Source organism: Pelmatolapia mariae, linkage group LG16_19, assembly GCF_036321145.2.
Source record: "Pelmatolapia mariae isolate MD_Pm_ZW linkage group LG16_19, Pm_UMD_F_2, whole genome shotgun sequence".
Lineage (NCBI taxonomy): Eukaryota > Metazoa > Chordata > Actinopteri > Cichliformes > Cichlidae > Pelmatolapia > Pelmatolapia mariae.
The window spans coordinates 59,717,446-59,738,223 of NC_086241.1; the positions used below are offsets into that span (position 1 = coordinate 59,717,446).

General features: G+C 43.1%; 2 protein-coding genes across 2 annotated transcripts; both read left to right on the top strand.

Annotated features, from left to right (window-relative positions):
- The first annotated feature begins 1,238 nt into the window (after nt 1–1,238).
- Nucleotides 1,239–14,323, top strand: hivep2b (HIVEP zinc finger 2b). Its single transcript, XM_063497399.1, has 7 exons — nt 1,239–1,425; nt 3,950–7,856; nt 8,450–8,607; nt 8,778–8,953; nt 9,109–9,207; nt 9,298–10,085; nt 11,738–14,323. Exons 2-7 carry the CDS (start codon nt 4,050–4,052, stop codon nt 12,155–12,157), a joined length of 5,448 nt encoding a protein of 1,815 aa, XP_063353469.1. The 5' UTR covers nt 1,239–1,425; nt 3,950–4,049; the 3' UTR covers nt 12,158–14,323.
- An 807-nt stretch (nt 14,324–15,130) lies between these two features.
- Nucleotides 15,131–20,723, top strand: txlnbb (taxilin beta b). Its single transcript, XM_063499774.1, has 10 exons — nt 15,131–15,166; nt 17,136–17,406; nt 17,772–17,863; nt 17,994–18,164; nt 18,797–18,991; nt 19,272–19,391; nt 19,481–19,555; nt 19,645–19,737; nt 19,984–20,079; nt 20,217–20,723. The coding sequence occupies exons 2-10, from the start codon at nt 17,172–17,174 to the stop codon at nt 20,697–20,699; spliced, it is 1,560 nt and encodes a 519-aa protein (XP_063355844.1). The 5' UTR covers nt 15,131–15,166; nt 17,136–17,171; the 3' UTR covers nt 20,700–20,723.
- Nucleotides 20,724–20,778: the final 55 nt, after the last annotated feature.

The window sequence follows — 20,778 nt, forward strand, 5'->3', positions numbered from 1 at the left end:
TGGTTTGGCCTCTATGCAAAGGTAATTTCACAGTAAAATTCAAGTCAAATTCAAATGTTTGTCATATGCTTTAAAGGACACTGTTTAATCTATATTCATGTATGATTTTGATTCCAAAAGTCAATCAGACATGTTAAAAATAGACGAGAAAGTACAAAGTAACACAGCAGTAGTTACCTGGGTACAATGTGCCACATTTTGTTATCTAACAATAAGCCAAAAAAGGATGTAAAAGGTGACTAGTAACATTATATGCCAATACTGGAGTCATTTTCAAATCTTTAACCCTTTGTTTACTGAAATTTGTGGACTAACCTGATCAGGAAATATCACAGGCAATTATTTAATTATAAGCAACAGGCTTATGTGTAACAGGGTTACGTGCAAACAGTAAATACATTAAACTGTAGTTGTAACTGCTACGTTAATAGAATTAAGCAATTAGTCTTTCTTCTCTTGTTTTGCAAAATTAAAGCTCAGACTATAACAATGCAGCCCAAGAGTCACTAATTCTTACTGAATCTTGCTCAGAGGAAGTCTTTAAGATTCACTGCAGAGTTGATGCATTAATGCAAAGGCTCCAAATGGCACCAACTAAACTCGCACATGTGATTCACAAGATGAGGTTCGCAGCTGCACATAATCTGCAGTATTGTCCTAGTTTTTTTTTTTCTTTTTTGCCTCGTTAATGACACCCCTCATCACGACTCTCTCCATTCACAAAGCAAATCCTGTCGTGACGGAAAGAACTGGCTCTGAACGGGGCTTGTGGGTGTCTCAGAATTCAGAGAACATGTCTAATTTTTGCAGCAGCCTCGCAGCCAGCCACATTCATTGAGTTCCTCTCCGTATGCACACGCTGAATAGGATCACGCTGTAGGAGATGTACATTCAGAGCTCGCTGCACCATATGATTAGAGTCTTTCAGCCGAGCGCTTTTGCATTTCTTCCTACCGACTGTCCGACGCATTTTACATAGATAATAATAGTTAATGAATATGTGTACCTGAATGAATTTGAGCTGTGAGGGATGGGTGATGCTTTAGCTCTTTGGATCATGACAGCCCCGCTCCCCACTTTGTGTGCGGAGTGTGCGAAGCGCACGGAGAGACGAGAGGGAGAGGGAGAGGAAAAGCGCCCTTAAACGTGGGCTGTTGTGTATCCCTCTCTGGGCCCCTTTGCTATTTTTGTGCCTGGGTCCGCACGTCACGCTTGGGTATTTTCTCTGGTGACTAGCTCGCATCAATAGATCTTCTAATGTACATCCAGTCGGCCAGCAGCTTCGCGACTGATGGGACTTTTACCTCGCTCGTTTCTTTCATATTTCGCCACCCGGACATGAGGAGAATGGAGAGACGGACTATGCAGTATGAGGAATGTCACATGTGACTGCCGATATGGGACAGGGGACTATTCAAATGTCAGGTTTGTATGAGGATTATATTTGATATGTGAATGCCAGCTGCTGTGTGTGTGCCGTGTGTCACTCCGATCACAGTGAGAGAGCTGCTGGTTCATTCTGCATGCTGTCGTAGAGTACTTTAAAGCCAGCCGTCTCCTTATGATATTTATGGATTTGTTGTCAGCGTGAGACTTCAAGCCCTATTCCCTTTAATGGCCAACTTAGCCCCTAATGATGTAATGCAGCGGCATAACGATGCTCTCCCGTAGCTCACCGTGCTCCCTTGTGTGTGAAGGGATGTGCCCAGCGAATGTGCGGTTCAGATAAATGTCTCCACAGAGTCGTTTCTCCATCCATGCGGACATACTGTACCACAGTCAGCCCACAGTCATCCCGAAGCACACCTACTGCCACCCACCTGCCTCCTGTTGTTGCACGTCATTGCTGCTGTGTCACATATTTTCGTTTAGGTTAGCGCTTGTTGCCAGGAGTGAGAGGAATTTGGCTTTCAAAGGTGCGCTGGCCCACTCTTTTTTTTTGGAAAAGTCTGAATGCGCTCAGAGACTTGTCAATGAGACTCTGAATGTGACGGCTCTGTTTCCTCCCTGTCGTGCTCAGTTCAAAGGTATGCATTGTTTCTGAGGGTCTTATCTCATTGTCACTCTGCACCCATATTCCCCTCTTCCCTCCTCTGGTGGCTCACAGAGGATGGAAACTAAGCAATGAGGTCAGATCGACCTTGAAAGGGAGCTCCCTACCAGGCCTCTGAATTTTTGTTACCCCCCAGGCACCCTCCAGCTTAGTTTACCTCTCTAAACCTCCCCGTTGAAACATGGATCATTCCAATCCAAAGCTGCCCCTCCACCTCCTCCCCTCCTCACCATCCTTCATATGCCTTCATTATTTTTCCTGTATGTGGAGGAAGCGTTCAAATCTGTCTGACAGCAGAGACCCTAAAGATGAGCTCAAAGAGGGGAATGGGCATTTGGATAAGAACACAAAAGGTAGATTATCATCTTTACCGCTGCTTTCGAGCGTCTCTCGGCATCTCAAGAGTCACCTTGGATTCATATCCTCTGGTTTTTATGCTTGAGCAGTGTGGTGGTGTGCTAACAAAGAAAGAAAGGGAGTGAGAGAAAGAGAGTGAGAGTCGAAGGATGTCCTAATTAAAGGGAACTCAGAGGGTTTGTACCAGATAAAATTACATAACGTCGTTAGGGAGGACACAGCATTTGATACTGAGAAGATGAAAATGACGTGCCCTCAGATGGCCATCCATCCCCACGGTATGAAGTGAAAGTGTAACCAGTTCACTTCAGCCACAGGCATCATGATGTTTCTCGCTTGAGTCCTGCATGTTTACCTACAGTGAAGAGTGTGGTCCTGTGCAGCTCACTGTGGAGAGGGACACTAGTGACTCAGATAGGTTGGAAGGTTTGAATCCTACTGGAGGCGATATGAAATGATACTGGATTTAGATAAAAGGCTTTAAAGGTGCAGGCGGGCTCATTACACTTCATTGCCATTGATTTAAGACTATCGACTGGCATGCTTCAGCACACATACCAGACTTCAAAAAATGCTTACTTCCAATAACAGCCTTGTCTTCTGTCTGGTTCAGTTTTTATTCCCATAATTGCCAATAACGTCGACCACGGCTGAACATGTGAGTTTAAAACTGAATTTATTAATTCCCTTTGACCTGTTGTAACACCCAGTGGCAACCTATACAGTAGGGTTAGCTTGTGTTATGAGCCATACAAATAGATGAATTTTTACAAACTAGATCATGTTACCTTTCAGATTAATTTTTATACATTGCAGTTATTTTTTAAATTTTTCCAAAAAGATTAAAATTTGATCAAAAGCCGAACACTACCTCTAACTCGGGTTGGGGTGATGGTGATCCGGTGCATAAATGTTTGAATAAAAGTGACATTCCACATTACGGTACTGGCTTGTTTCCCCATGAGGACATCATTTGACAACCTCACCTGTGCCCTTAATGATCAGTTTTGACACTTCAGTATATATCAGTAAATTCGGGGTTTGGTAGATACATGGGCAGAGACCACCTTCACTCACCCAGTGATTTTGTTCCATAAGGAGGCCTGAAATATGACAGAAACCACTCAGGTCTGAAGGGACCTTCAAGGGTTACTCCTAGTAGGCTTTCAAGGGGTAAAGAGTTAAATACCTCTTCATATGCACATTCACAGAGCTTCAGAAAATTAGGTGCCAGGGTTTACCTTGGTAAAGAGACCCAGCTTTTCCATTCCTGCTGTGATGGAGCTCATTATGAATTTTATACTCCAGTTTTATTAGGAGGACTTTTGGGAAACAGCCTTGAATAGCTCTCAATTTCAAGCGCAGACACACACACACACACACACACACACACACACACACACACACACACACACACACACACACACACACACGCAGACTTTCCTGCCTCATTTATTTTGTCACGATAATCTTCTTGCATATTTATGTGGTCCTAGTTCATGTTATTGCATCCTAACGACTCTTTCTTATTTCTTTCAGATGACCCTTCCCTGCAATTCACATGTATGTTAATATTACTACAGTTACATAACAGTTATTGTCCTTGAAAATCGATCGCAAAGGAAGTGACACTGGATTCATGGAGTCACTTGAAACTACTGCAGGGGTAAAAAGCTCCACTGAGGGTCAGGACAGAAATGCTGCACAGAAAAAATGCACATCGGAGGTTGCACAGAGTAGGCGGAGACCACCAGTCGAATTGGAAGCCAAAGGGTGGCACCAACAACTAGAAGAAGCTCAGAGCAAAGATACATGTGGTTTCAAAGAAATGTCTGACTCAGGGAAATCGCTGCAATTAGAAGATCAGCACCCTCAAGCCCAGTCCACAAGCCATCCAGACTATGAGGTATCTTCATACCCACTACAGTCCACAAAGCAGTTTTCTAGTGGCAGACAGAAAGCTTCTACACAGTCCCCAGCACTCACATCTCACAGGAAGTCCCCCAGCTCACCTGAAGTCCAACAACAATGTTCAAATTCAGGGATGGATCCACTTACAGAAACGGTGTGCAAGGTGGAACAGAAACCACAAAAGCCTGGGAAGTATGTTTGCGATTACTGCGGAAGGGCATGTGCCAAACCCAGCGTGCTTAAGAAACATATTCGCTCGCACACAGGGGAACGACCCTACCCATGTGTTCCCTGTGGGTTCTCCTTCAAAACCAAGAGTAATTTGTACAAACACAGAAAGTCTCATGCTCACTCAGTCAAAGCTGGAACGGTGCCATTCTCAGAACTCGGTTCGTACAATGCCAATACAGACCAAGGGTCTTTTGAAGGGGAAGGAGAGCTGTTCTCTGATGCTGAGCAAAGCACAGACACGGACGAGGACACTCTTAATGACCCGCTGCTGCTGCTGGACTCTCCAATGGAGGGATCAGATAACACTGCTGTAAAAGTACTAAATCTCATTGCTCAGAAAAAGGGAGCCACGTCAATGTCAGCTCAGGATGGTTCATCCCAACCCCAAGAAATCAATGCACCTTCTGCTGCTGCCGAGGCTAGTCGTGCAATTCAATCTTGCACAATCAAACAGAGGCTGGCACTCCGGCTGTCTGAAAAAAGAAGCAGTGACTCTGACCACAATCTGTCCCTCCCAAGTCAGTCTAGCAAGGGCAGCACGGACTCCGGGTACTTCTCTCGCTCTGAGAGTGCTGAGCACCAGACCGGCCCTCCGAACACTAACGCAAAGTCCTACCAAGAAATTATGTTTGGAAAGTGTTATCGGCCAAGCCCTAAGCAGGCAACAGCTTTTGCGGCTTGTAGCACAGACACGAGTGAATATACCGGCAAACGCTCAGAGAAAGGCGTCTCCCGTGTTTTCACCCAAGAAAAAGACACAGTTGAATCAATCAAAATAAACACAAAATCGTTCACAAGGGAAGAGGTAAAAGAACCCCTATTAGATGCTGGCTCTGATGTGGGGCCTCTGATCAGAAGCAACTCAATGCCAACATCCTCAGCAGTCTGTCTGACTATGCCTCAAGCACTCAGAGGCAGTCACTCGTTTGATGAGAGAACAAGCACCGGCGGCATGAGGAGACTCAGGCGGCAAGCCGCTTTCGAACTATCCGCGCAAGATGGCCATACTGACACTGACAGTCACGGAAAGATTAGTGAGAGTGGCATTTCACCCTCAGGACTGGAAATGGAAAACTACCCTTCTGTGGTGCCTAGTATGAGCCATCAGAGGCATGCGATGGAACTGGCAACGCGCAAGCGTCGGAAGGAAAAAAGGGAAGAGGAGGATTTGTCGGGTCAATATGAAGGCCATCATGAACCGTGTGAGGAGATGTTTGATTCAAGCAAGGACTATGATGTAAAACAAGGCGCACTGGGCATTATGGCTTTACGGAAAGGCCATTCACAGATGGACAGGTGTGACATGGACATATCGGTGTGCCCTGAAGTGTCTGCTCGAAAAAACTTAGGGAATGTAATATCAGTTATCCAGCACACAAACTCAATAAACAGGCCTTACTCTGAACATTCAGAATCTTACAAATATCAAGCTATGGAGGCCTCTGAATCATATGAGATGGAGCGAAGTGACAGTAGATTAAGGGAGTCGGTTCAATTGGGGCCCAAGCTCGTGCGGCAGTCTAACATACAAGTCCCAGAAATTAGAGTCACAGTAGAGCCTGACAGTCCAGAAAAAGCTCCTGAGGTGCAGGTGAAGGAGCCAGAGAAGCACGTGGAGGAGTTTCAGTGGCCTCAAAGGAGTGAAACTTTAGCACAATTCCCTCCAGAAAAACTCCCTCCAAAGAAAAAAAGGCTACGCTTAGCTGATATTGAGCACTCCTCTGGTGAATCTAGCTTTGAGTCCGCCTGCACTAGCCTGTCCCGCAGCCCCAGTCAAGACAGCAACTTATCTTACAGCTCCACCTTATCGTTTGACAGGGAAGAGAGCTTGAAGTCGGTCTCTCCAGCCAGGCAGGATGAATTTGGCAAACCATTAGAGTTGTTAGCTGTGCCAGGGAGTGGGCACTCCCTCTCAGTGCTCAACCAGCGTCAACAACATGAAATGAGACGCTCCTCCTCAGAGCAGGCGCCGTGTAACTTGCGCAAAGAGTTCCCAGAGGTGCGCAGCATATCATTTGACTATGGCAGTCTTTCTCCAACATCCAAAGTTAGACACGTGGACATAAACTCTGTGAAGGAGAGAAGAAGGGGAAACTTAGTGCGGCAGGAGTCACTGAATATGGATAGTGAAGTAACACAAGTCCCATCACAAGTGTTTCCACAGTATCTCAGCAGCATCTCCCCTTCATTCACTGCCGCCACTATCCTGCCGCAGACTTTGCCAATATTCTCAGCTGGGAGTACATTTCCTCAGCTTGCACATCCGAGCCTGATGGTTCCCGTAAGAATTCAGACTCATGTTCCATCCTACGGTAGTATCACATACACCTCAGTGTCGCAGATTTTTGACAATCACTATGACAGTGTTAGCTCCACTACGTCCACCCTTCAGAGTCAGAGTTCAAGAATTTCTGGGAATCTTGATTCTCATAACATATCGGCTCATACAAAACCACCTACAACACACACCCTCAATGTTGAGGCCCTTGATTTGTCCTCAGCTAAGCTCAAGACAGGCATCCCTCTCTCTCTGACCTCCAGAACTATCTCAACCACTAATGCCTCCAGTGGTGGCGCAAACAAACGGATGCTATCCCCTGCCAGCAGCCTGGACCTATTCATGGAGGTCAAGCAGCAAAAGCGTGTGAAAGAGGAGAGGATGTTTGGGCAGATTGTAGAGGAACTGAGTGCGGTGGAGTTGGGAAAATGTAATTTGAGTGAAGAGAAGGGGCACAGGTCAGGGATGCAGGGTGCACCAACACCTCATGCTCAGAATGACTCACGCAGGAGTAAATTTATCACACTTCAGCAAAAAGAGGCCGAGGCCACGGACCACGGCGCAGAGTCAGTAATGGAAAGCAGCTCCCTGGATGCAAGCTCGCCTCCTTACGCCATGATATCAGTCAGTGAAGTGAAAGAAGCTGGCACGGAGAAACGAGTGCAGATGGATATAGTGGCACAGCTGGTAACCAGTCAAGACATCCTGATGTCAGACTCTGAGCATTCAGGACTGTTATCTCAGTTTCCAAGTCTTCGCACGACGACAGGTGTGAGCTGGTGTTATCTCAATTACACCACACCGAGCTGCTCTCACAGCACCGCCCCTTTTTCATCTGTGTACGCCACCTGGCGTGTGAGTTCCCATAACCCGAACCCTCTTGAAGTGAGCACCAGCGCTGCTCTGGCTTTGCTGCAGTCCAGACAGAGGGGAGACAAGGTTATATACACCATGGCTGCCATGTGCCAGCCTGGTACAGGGAAACTGGTCTCATCACTCATCCTGTGGAGGCAGACCATGGAACAGGTAAGAAAACGATCCTGTCTTTGGATCAAAAGCATACTGGTGTTTTAAACACCTGTTGAGATATTGAATTAAAGCCTTATTTATTGTATATCTTATATCAGTAATCACTGATATAATCAGGAATAATTATGAGAAGATAACTGTTTAAAATGCAGAAAGGACCTTAATACCCAGAATTTGGCAAACTGCACACTTTAATCAACCGACAGAAGGTTTCCTTGGAAAGATCCTGGAACGAGCATTTGCTTGGTGCTGATAATGATATTTAACTATGAATCGCCAAATGGTCTTGATTTAAAAGAATATGTCTTGGAGATGAAAATACCAGACATTATAATTATATTAAGGTAATTATTAAGTCCAAATCTTGGTACTTTTCTCCACTGTGCTCAGTGGATAAAAAGCATAACATTTAACATTAAGATCAGAGTTACCTGTGCTGGGTTTTTCCCCAGCAGTGGCATAGTTCATGTTTGCAAAACATGCTGTGCAATGCCATGTGTGACATACGATATTGGTGGGATCGTGTTGCACTGTCGATATAGTGTCCACTTAAAAAGGATGTTAACACAATGTTTGTTCATCTGATTCAGCTGCAGAGGAAACCGGAGCCCAAAGAGGTGGACGTCACCTACGGGAAGAAGGTGAAAGACATCAGCTGCAGAGTGAAAACTGCCAAGGAAGAGTGGAAAGAGAGGGAGGCTGCCACAACCCAGACTGTGCCAACACGAATAAAGATCTTTGAAGGAGGGTCAGTCGAGATATTATTTACCATTACACTTGTCACTTCTGCTGACTGCATATGCAGCGGATATATTAGAGTGCTAGTATGTGAAGTATCTGTTGGCCCACGCTCTTTTTGCAGTTTACGACTGTGCTTTTTGTGCATTTCTTTATTAGAAATGAATCTCTCTCTTTCAGGTACAAATCCAATGAAGACTATGTATATGTTAGAGGTCGAGGCCGGGGTAAATACATATGTGAGGAGTGTGGTATTCGCTGTAAGAAGCCAAGCATGCTGAAAAAACATATCAGGACCCATACGGATGTGCGGCCGTATATCTGCAGGGTTTGCAACTTTGCTTTTAAAACTAAAGGTAAGCATTTTTTTTCTTACAGAGTAGTGAGTTATCGTAGCTGTAGCAGTGATAAAAAAAAAAGCTGTTAGATTAACTTTTTTTAAGCATCTGAAATGTATGAAAGTTCAGTTTCTGTTGTGTTTAATTTCAACAAATTTGCCTTATTTCTACAGGAAACCTAACTAAACACATGAAGTCAAAAGCGCACATGAAGAAGTGTCTTGAACTGGGAGTGTCAGTGACGATGGATGAGACAGAGATACAGGAACATGGTAAGACTGGGATGTATGTAAGATGTATGTAGATATGCCCAGCTGTCAGTGCAGCAAATCCAGCTAAACTAATGTGTTTCTCATTTCAAGTGGACGACATGCAACAAAAGTCCAAGACAGAGGTGGCTGCGACGACCAAACATCAGTTCTCAGACGCCGAGGACTCCGACGGCATGGATGAAGAAGCTGATGAAATCGATGAAGATGACGATGAGGACGATGAATACGAGGGTGATTCCACTCCGAAGTTACATTCAAGAAGCACGAGTCCTCAGCCATGTGGAGTTACCTCTCTGTCAGTTACAGCCACTGCTGCCATCCACGGCTGCTCCCTCGCATCTCTGCCCGGAGTCGATGTCAATCAGCAACCCTCCGGCAGACGTACGAGCTTGGATCATCGTCCTGTTCTTGCAAACGACCAGAGAGAGAAATCCGTGGATGAAGACTCTCTGACCATGCTGTCTCCAGATCACAGCAGCTTCCTTTTTGACCCTTATTCATCTTGTCTACTCTCTCCTGGCTGGGAGTCTCCCATCAGGGAGCCGTCCCCTTCACGTCTACGTTACCCGTCCCCAAGGAGGGAGCTTTCGCCACGTGGTCGCTCCTCACCTAGATGGGATACCTCTCCACTGAGGCCTGGTTCACCTAGCTTCACACCCATCCAGCATCCCTCCCCGGTCTCAATTGAACGGCCCATGTCTCCCGGCATAGAGCTTGCTGGAAAGCGGGAATCCTCAGTCAGAGGCAGGCAGAGGGTTGTGTTAAGAGCCGTTTCACCACGCAGAGGTTCACACCAACATAAAGGCAGCGGTGACAAAACCAGACACCAAGCAAAGATGGAGATGGCTCAGCACCAAGGAGCCTTTGAAATGGAGATGGTAAGTAGCACAGCGTGTGCTGCAGCCAGTTCAAGTGTAACACAAACAAAGAGCTTTTAAGGACTTATTGTTAATCTGTTCAAGTGTATAGAACAGCATCTAAAAATTATTTTGTTAAATTTTGATGAATCTGGGTACATGTAGATAGACCATGTATGGTGTAAAAACAAAAATATTTTCATACACTGTATTTAACAAATTTTTTGGAAATGTTATATTCTTGTCTACTAGTGTATCTAACTCGAACAACATAAGATATTAATCTAGGAACAGTTAAAATGGTAACTATGTTTAAAATTATAGCTTAGCAAACAAGCATGCTAACTCTTGCTAGCAGTTGGCGAGTTGAGTCCATCGCCATTTTTTCTTTTGGGACAGTTTTTTTTTTTTGCATTAATTTAGTTCAAGTCAGTAAATACTTAGCTTGTAAAGCACAACTGTTGACTAGCTAATGTCGTGCTATCATGACCTGGCATTGTATGGTGGATACTAGTTTTTCAGCAGATTTGACACTTGCTACAGTTAGCGCACCCTGATCTTTAGCGTTTGTTACCAATAGTAATGGATTGGATTAATAGATTGCATTTATATAGCGCTTTTCGGGACCCTCAAAGCACTTTACAATTCCACTATTCATTCACTCACTGGTGAAGGCAAGCTACAGTTGTAGCCACAGCTGCCCTGGGGCAGACTGACAGAAGCGAGGCTGCCATATCGCGCCTTCGGCCCCTCTGGCCATCACCAGTAGGCAGTAGGTGAAGTGTCTTGCCCAAGGACACAACGACCGAGACTGTCCGAGCCGGGGCTCGAACGGGCAACCTCCCGATTACAAGACGAACTGCCAACTCTTGAGCCACGATCGCCCACTAGATCGCCCCCAATAGTGAAGACTATTCTCCACTAATGCCCTAGTCACACAGGCTATCCCCCAACTGTTGCTGGACGTTGCTGGCAGTTGCTTTTAAGTTGATTACAAAAGCCTGATTCAACCAGGCCAAGAGGGCAGTCAGTTACCCAATGGTAATGACCGGTTGTCTCAGAAAACTGTGTACCCCACAAATGGTTGGCGACTGGTTGCTGGCAGTTGCTAGTGTGAAACTTATGATGCTACACCACAAACTTTCTTGTGATTGCTTTTAGCGTTAGCAGGTTTTGCATAATTAGCATGGAAGATGGCAACTTAGGTGCAAAACTCTCAAAAAACTTGTCAAGCGGCAGTGAAGCGGCGAAGAATGTGGCTCAAACTGTAAATACAAACTTTCGCCAAAGCAATCTGCTAGTGACCAATCACAGGGAGGTTTTTGGTGCATCACCTTTTTTGCGACTGTTTTCACCTAGCGAGAGCCAGCAACCACTCACCAACGACTCAAAAAAAATACACATTTTTCCCTAGCAACCAGTGTATATTTCAGCATGGAATTAGCTATTTGTGTTTCACTAGTTAAAAGAAAAGCACACATACATTTTCTTTTTCTTGCACTGAAAGAACAAGTAGTAAAATATTCTGTTGGCAGAGAAGCTATTTCTTCTCTGAGTGCTTTCATTTTTCAACATTCACATTACTTCATGATTTCTAACTAAGATATTTTCACATGAGAAATTATCTTGGCGATGCTGAAACTGCTGCTAATTCTGCCAATGTGTCGTTCCAGGATCAAAGGAGCAGCTTGGCTTCCAGTCTGCCTGGTGCTGCCAGTTCTCATCATCAGAACATCCTCAGCCACCTCCCTCTTCACTCCCAGCAGCAGGCCCACAGTTTGCTCCCCGTTGTTCCTGTTGGCGGGCTCCAGATATTACACTCCCCGCCTTCCTCCAGCACTGATGTCAGCCCCTCTGTGGCGCCAAGCCCCCAAAGCAGCGAAGGCCAATGTTGCAGCAGCAGGGAGGGATCTGTCCTCAGTCCTGAGACAGAAGGAGAGGACATCAGAGGCCACGGCCAGCTGTCCTGCCACGAGGCCGCTCAGGAGAAAAGCCTCGACCCTGAAGTTGGAGACAGCAGACAAGAGGAGAATGTACAGACCTGCTTGAAAGCCATCGCCTCGCTAAAGATTACCACAGAAGACCCTCATTAGAACCGCCATTGTCTGTTTTCTCGGGTTGATCAAGGAAAAGACACCTCCTTGCTACACCTGCGACCTTGTCACCTTCTGCCCTTTAGGCACATGACCTCATCTTTATCCCATTAGAGGCAATATAGTAACACTTCCTCTGGTCTTGCACATACCCGAGACATCTTCTTAATTGGATAATATGAGTGGAGGTCATATCTTTTCAGTGGAGAAGAAAGCCACCGCATCTGATGAGCTCTACTCTTCAGATGCTTTTTTGAAAACTTGGACGAGCAGCAGCGTGTTTTGCAAGGTGGAGAATCATTAATGGGTTCAGGTGCAATATGGAAAGATATTCTGCTAATATGCCTTTGTCTGACATAGTAGTTTGCGTACAATTGCACATAAATTATATTTATGAATTCTGTACAAATGTCCTTAACATATACTCCTTCTTAGATACATACAAACAGTGTATTTTACTGTGTGTACTTTGAAAATAGACTGTTGTTTATGTAATCATATCAAGGTGTGATGCAGTAGTGCAGTAAATAAAGACTATTTATAAGGGGAAAAGTATGTGTATTATGAAACAGTCTGACCAAATTTTAAGTAGATGCTTCTTGTGCAGTTTGGTGCTTCTGATCAAGCAGCGAGGGTCTGTGCCTTTATTTTGCGTTTCTTCATTTCTTTATCAGAGCGAGAACTACGGAAAGCGGTCGAGGTACTCTTTATTTTGCTCAGAGGACAGCTTTTTCTTTCTTGCCCCGTCGGCTCTGTTGACAGACGGACGCAGCTTTATTTATGTGAAACAAGCTTAAAAGAAACAAAAAAAAGTTTCCTATGTTGCAAATTTTCTTAATGTTGTGGTTTTTATCTTGGTAAAAATGCATGGGATTTGCTATTGCACAACAATAGAGGAGGTAATTATGTAATTATGAATACTGTAAGATGTATTTATATATTAGAACGTAAGCACTTATTGATACTGGTAAATATTTGACTACTATTTATATGGTATATCTGTACTTATGCAGCAGTGATGCAGTTATGCAGTGAGCTACGCTGGCATTGCTTTTGATCTCATGTCGTCTACAGTTTTTTTTCTTGCTTATACAGATGACCATGAGCATTTTATGAGTTTTCAAGATGCACTTTCATCCTTTTACCTTTGATGTTTTAACTGACTCGGTCAGTGGAGGAAATGGGGGAGTAAAACACAGTTTGTTCTCTTGTGATTTTTGACACATTCCAGTTGTTTTTTTCTTTTCTCATTGTGTAAAACACGTTGCACACGAATCCAAGGGGCTACAATGATCAGTCAATAGTACATTTTCTTGCATTTCAAGTGTAACTGGATGAATCAATATAAGTAATGACGTTAAAAGCATGACTATTACTGTGCTTCAGCTCACAATGTAAGTAATCATTCACCAAATGCATTACTTCTTCTCTGTATATATATATATGTGTATTTTTATGATTTAAACTATTTTTGCAGTGTTGAATTCTGAAAACTTTTTATGTGGATTGTTTATATCTCTTTAAGAGGTAAAATGTCTGCAGCTGATGTAATGGCAGAGATTTAATGAGGCTGATTGCTAACACAGCGTGTCTCATCTTTTTAAAAAAAATGTACTCACATCTTTAAGTGATTATCCGTTTTTGAGATTTCAAAATTTAAAAACACAACAACACTTTGTTCACTCATGTTTACATAAAAGATTTATAGGTGCACTGCTTTAATTTTGTGTTTTCCTTTCTGAAGGTGTATGTAGCTTTGATTTCATGGTTGTGTATTTTCATTTGTTGTGCAGATAGCTCATAAAATGTGAAGGGAAAGTGAAGCCTTTTATTTGCTTTTGCATACATTATGTATTCAGATTGTGTTTGTGTTTTTTTAAAATTGTGTATTCATATATACTGAACTGCATTGTGCCTCTCATGTCTATGGAAATCCTGTAAAACACACAGAGGACAAATCATTTTACCTCTAAGCTAAGATTTTTTCGAGGGGGGAAAAAACAACCTCAGTAGCCAATCTGTTGTTTAGCTATTTGCATCAAATCTGGCTAGTCAGGACGGAGTGCCTCTTTTATGCTATGAGGAATTTATTGTTTGGTGCTCTACTTTTTCAGATTAAATTCAAAATTGTTTTAAAAGAATATAATTCTAACCCAAAAATGTGTGTCGCAGCTTATTTCACGGCTTCCGTACCTTTGCTCCTGCATTATTCACCGCTGTTTAAATTAGAGCTCGCACGAGAAGGTTTTCAGATGAAATCGCTCACATTTTATCTTCAGGGTACAGTGAAAAATTGGAGAATCTCCAACCAGTGACATCCTCTGGTGAAAAATTATTACTGCAGTCATAACACGGGAGAGGAAAAATAAATGAACGCTTCCAAAAATAGCTCTCACCTTGTGACTAATATTGAACCACATTCGCACACACTTTGTTGTGTATCAGCAGCGTTTGCAGTGCACTTTACTGCATGTGTGAAGCATGTATAAGCGAGGAAATGAGCAAATCACATTTTTTCGGCCACTCTTCTCTGGGTCGGGGGAGGAGGTCTGTTCTAATTCTGGCCAATCACAGAGACACATCAGGGTTTTTTTTCCCCCTGTCTCCTGCTCAGTCACCAGGCTTGTCAGGCCCATTTGTTAGAATAATTATATGGCTGTTAACAGCAACCTTGCCTAAAATAAAACGAGTGCTGCATTGGTTCAAAGACACCACATAAAATGGCTGCTAAAGATTTTACCAGAAGATTTATTGCATTCATACGTTGTTAGCGTGAACACAGGTGCTTCTTGGGGTAAATTCCCACTAAGATTACAATCAGAGGAGGCCCGTGGGTTGTTTTTAATAGAGGTGTGCTCTGGAGTATCTCTGTACTCCCTCTCTCTGTTCAGAGTGAGCTGTGCTCCTCTGGTTTATTTTGAGGTGGTCTTATCACAGCTGTTGTAGCTGGTGGCAGCCTGTCCAAGCCCCTCGACACTCTTCCTTTTCTCCCTCTGGCCCTTGGTCCTGGTAAGACCCTGTTTGCTCCTTGCCCTGCTTCTTCAGGGATATTTAGACTTTAATAGTTTAAAAGATTAACTCTTGTGCTTGGGATGGTTTTCAAAACGTCTTCTTTAACATACTAATGAGTGCCTCTCTGAATTTGATGGATGCAGTCTTTGCCAAGTTTGTTAGAGGCGAGAAGCTCTTGACGGCAGTGAGGCTAGTCTAGTCTGTGAATGCATTTAGTAATACTTATGTTAAAGTAATGGCTCACTAAAGCCACAGTGTTACATACACTGTTTTAAAGGTAACTTTAACCTCCTAGAAATATACTGCGTGCCGACGGGGTTGCTTATGTAACATTTGTGTTTTTATTGAATATTAATAGTTGAAAAACACAACTTTACTGCGCACAACCACTGACATCAATAAGAGTGGATAAGAAATAAATAAATAACGTGCCCATATTAAGAAGTTCTTAAAATAGCCTGTGGATCTGGAACAGGTGCCATGTGCTCAGCTTGTGAAAGCACAGGCAGCGTGAAGGCTGCACTAATTTTATGCACATAAACAGGCTCTGGCTGCAAGCCCGTACAACGCAAGACAAACGCAAGCACTCGATAGGGGATTATATTTATTATTCACTAATGAGCTTTAGTATTACTTTAAGTGATTATTGTTTTTGTTGTAAAAATGGCAGATTTTCCAATGTCTGCCTGTCTTAACAGTAAATATAAGATGGTCTCAAAACCAAGAAAAACTTGGGCCACTATTCATTTCTTTGTTTTGCAAAAAATGAGTGCGTTGATTTACTGAAACGTGTCAAGATACACGGAAACAAATAATTAAAAACAACGTTTGTACCATTATTCTTCGGCAGGAGTCTGAACTCTTAGTTTCTTTAACTACTCCTCTGGAATTGTTCTCCATCCTCATTGAAGGATGCAAATGCATCAAATGAAGGTCTACATACATCTCTCAGGTCCTGTGTCAGGTCTTTGCTGGACGTTTTCCTATTTCTAAGAAAATGACTCTCCTGGAGATATTTTTGTAGGCCTAGCACTTCTTTTGTCCTCCACCTGTCCAGTTTACTCAGAATTTTAAGTAAAAACTACTCGGCATGCTGAGATATGCTTTCAGCTAACAGCTCTTTATCAATCACCTTAGTGGTGTAAAGCTTATTGTCAAATTATTGTGTTATCTTTGGCTTTTTTAAAAATAGATTCGACGTAAGAAATGAAAACAAATTACGTGGTTTTGTGACAGGGTGCTAGTAACAAAGGGCCTAAAGATACAAATTAAAATCGATCTGTGCAAAGTTGTTTATTACAGTATATGTAAACACATTTGTTCACCCCTTGAGTCTTTCTTATACTTAAATGATTCTTGGGTCAGTTTTAAGTTGCCTGACAAACAACCCAATGAACAAAAAAGCAGCCAATGTCCAAAGAAGAACTTGATGGTAGTGTAGAAGTTTGAGTCTATTTTTCTGCTGAGCCTTTACAGCAGGGTTACAGAGTTTTATGTGTGTCTATTTACAAAAAATAATAATCTGTTGATGTGTTGGGTCAGCCAATTCACTGAAAGACATTTACTTACTGTCTCTGTATGAAAATCAGGTGTGAATATTTATCTTACTTCTCCTTTTCTTAATAGTTAACCATAACGCTGTGTTGCTGTACTGGAGAACATGAATGGAAAAGTCATTTATGACATCATTGTAAAGACCTGTGCTTTTTTTTACTATGACAGAAAGTTCTGCAGAGATGAAGGTCTGTGCTGGAAATTCTCAGATCTGATTTGAGTTAATCAGATTTCTGATTGATTAATCAGTAAAATTAAGCTTCAAATAGCAAAGCTGGAATAACTAGGACCAAAATGGACACTCAGCATGACTTTGCTTTTCTCCATGTTTACTACTTCACTAAACAGGAAAACATGAGTTTATCCTAAGCCTAATCCTTAGCCTCTTACACATGTACGGATTCCATTACAGAACCAACCATCTCCCTTTTGGAACTACCTCAGAAAAATGGAGGCTTGTCAGGAGAGTAAACCCTCACCCACGGGTCCTGAAGCATCGCCAGCCGAGGATCACCACATTGACCTGACAGAGGACCTGGGCCAACAGCTGGAGGACATCATTAGCACCTACCAGGCTGCTGAGATTCCAGCTGAGCCAGAGGACACGGAGGAGGTCACAGCCGTCAAAGAGGCAGAGACCCGCAAGGACCAGAAAATGGAGAAGAAGATGCTGAAAAATCTAGGTGTTGTGTGTGGTTTTGAAAAAACAAACAACAAAAAACAGTTTTATTGATTTTATCTGAGGCGGGTTTTATTCAGTGAAGTCAGCAAAAATCCAGGTTGTACTGAAAGTGATAGTTGTGTGATAGCAGAGCCGTAACGCGTGTAAGTGCATCCATCTGCAACAGAGAGGGAGGTAAAATAGTATTTCCAAATGCCTTTTATAGTTTGTGTCATTCAGCTGCCAAGATGATTTTTCACAAGATGGACCAGCAGAGTTCTTGAAGTCCCAGAAAATCATCCAACAATAATTTCTGTGTCAGTCTATTTAAAACTGGCTTTATGGCAATGATTGATTTTTAAGGTTAAATTCTGTATGGCTGCTCAGGGAAGGAAGCTATGCTGTTGATGCAAAGTCTGAACAAACTCGATTCTCCGGATGAGAAACTGCAGGCCATCATCAAGAAGCATGCCGAGCTGGTGAGTGGATAAAACAAAGGTGAAGAGAGCAAAAAAAGAAAATATATAGTAGCTCTCATCAAAGCTATGGTTTGTTTCCAGAGAAAAGATATATTCACTATTATGGGGCACTGTGTGTGTGCTTTTGCAGCTGGAGGAGCATCGCAGTGATCAGAAGCAGATGAAAGTTCTCCAGAAGAAGCTTCTCCAAGTGATGAAGGAGAAGGACCAGCTGCAGGGCGAGCACAGCCGTGCAGTGCTGGCTCGCAGCAAACTGGAGGGGCTCTGCAGAGAGCTGCAAAGACATAACAAGACTTTAAAGGTAGCTCAACTCCAGACATCACTGCTTGAACAGTGTCTAATCAGAGATGCCGAAATCGCCATTTGTTGTTGAGCTATGGTGCCAGGTGGTCCTAGCATACTTTTTGCTCTACAGGATATGACATCAGCTGACACTGAAAATCTGCCGCCATGTCAAAGCTCAAAGTTTGACCTATTCCACTGCCACCCTCACAACTCCTGTTGTGAAGCCAAGTGTTGTTCAAAACAGCAGAACTTTATTTTAAAGCGATAGTTAACTCCCTGATCAATTATGCATGTTTTTGCTTGCAGTGTAGCGCTTTTAGTCAAGATTGTTTTGTTGTGAGTTGCTCAGTTTCAGAGCTTTTTGATGCTTTAGCAACTATCACCTTTATAACAACCATAAGAACTGTGCAGACAACACTGCAGTTCAGCTGAAAGGGTTTGCATTCTCTCTTTTATAAGTTTAACATCATGGATTCTTCCTCTTGTACAGTGATACAGTTCCTTCATGAGCTTCCTGTATGGCTGCTAGTTGGAGCAACCGCAAATTATATAAGTCAGTGGTGGCGCACAAGACAAACAAAACGGTTGAGCATTTATATGCATCTTGCAGTGCAGGTTTTAAAGCTAACACCCATGCCTGAATCGCAGGAGGAGACCCTGCAGAGGTGCAGAGAGGATGACCTAAAGAGGAAAGAGATCACCACCCATTTCCAGGGCACGCTCAGTGAGATTCAGGCCCAAATTGAGGAACACAGCAGCCGCAACACCAAACTGTGTCAGGAGAACAGCGCTCTTGCAGAAAAACTGAAGGGACTCATTTCACAATACGACCAGCGAGAGGCGGTATGGATCCTGCTACACTGTGAACACACACGGACACTCGCATAACATAACAGCAAAGCCAATTTGTACTCCCAGTCTACATGCATTATTAAAACTGGATAAACTGTACTTGTGTAAACCTTCTCACATCTGTGCCCATGAATTATTTGCAGATTTCTCCCAGGTCTTACATTTATTAGTTACACTATTTCAGTTTTATGTAGCCAAAGGCTCCCAGAGCAAGAAATGAAACAGCTTTCTCTGTGAAAACGACTCATAAATCCACCTGAATGTCTTCCAGAACCTGGAAAAGGTTTTCAAGCACAGAGACCTGAAAGAAAAGCTGCTGGAAACCAAACTCGCGCAGGCAAACATGCTGCTGAAGGAAGCAGAGGAGAAGCATAAGCTGGAAAAAGACCTTGTACGTTTTTTCGTTGTGCATTTTAATAAAAGATTTGTTGTAATAATCCCCTTATGCTCATTTTTCTATACCATTTCAAAATCACACAGCTGCTGAAACAGGCAGCAGAATATAAACTGCAAGTGAAGGTCATGAAGGAGCAAGAGATCGATATTAAGGCCCAGGTATGGTATCAGGGCATCATGGGCAAAATTGGATCATTTTTCTACCTCCCTGGAGAAAAGTATAATGTTTTGTTACCATTCTTCCTCAGCTTGATATGTACTCCAAGAAGTTTGATGAATTCCAGGGCACGGTATCAAAGAGTAACAGTGTCTACAGCAGCTTCAAACAGGACATGGACAAAGTAAGTTTGGTTTTACAGAATATTTGAAGTCGGCTTCAGGAGATTAAATTATTGAGTTTTTCTGCAAAAAGATGATGACAAAGATGACAAAAATACAAATGAGAGGAAAGAATCCCATGAGCCTTTCAGTAACACTTCAAAAACTGACAAACCTTATAATCCTACACTTGCTCAGTTGCAGCTATTTTTAGAAGATACTTTGATTGTCTGCAGCATAACATGATTTTTTTTGTTGTTGTTGTGCAGATGGCCAAGAAAATGAAAAAGCTGGAGAAAGAGTGCCAGTCATGGAAGACTCGCTTTGATGGCTGCAATAAGAATCTTATTGACATGGTGGCAGATGTAAGAATTTTTTGTTGTTGTTTTAAGTCATTAATACCCTCATATATAGATATATTTTAAAAAATATGACCCACCTGGGAAAAAATTCAGTTCACCATATGAAATTTTATACAATATGTTAAAAATATTTTTTACAGAAAGCAATCAAGGAAAAGGAGTTTGAGCTTCTCACCATCAAAAACCAGAAGCTTGAGAATCTGTGCAGGGCTTTGCAGGAAGAAAGGAAGAGTCTATATGCAAAGGTGCATGGAGCTGGCAGTCAACCGGAGGACAAGTCTGCTGATCCATCAGAGAAGGGGGGCTCTGAGAAGACACCTGAAGACCCAAATGAGAATCAGCCCATCCAGAATACTGCAGCACCTGCCCCTACCGGGACACCAACGCTCACAAGTCCGCTCACCGAGGAACTGGCTAAACTGAAGGCTGAACAAGCCCTTCTGAAAGAGGTCGCCAGTTCTTTCACAATCTCTCACATTGCCCCTACAGAAACAGGCACAAGTCAATCACATGAACCCACCAAGGAGCCAGAGGAGAACCACATAGAGCAGAGCGAACACCAGGAAGTCCACGAGGATGGATACCAACAACAGAGAGATTTGGAAATGGAGTCAGTTGATTAATGCTGAAATCACTGTGAAAAGAAACCATGGTCGTGTGAGATTCTTAGCAATAAAAATAAAAATGCTACATCTGTGTTGA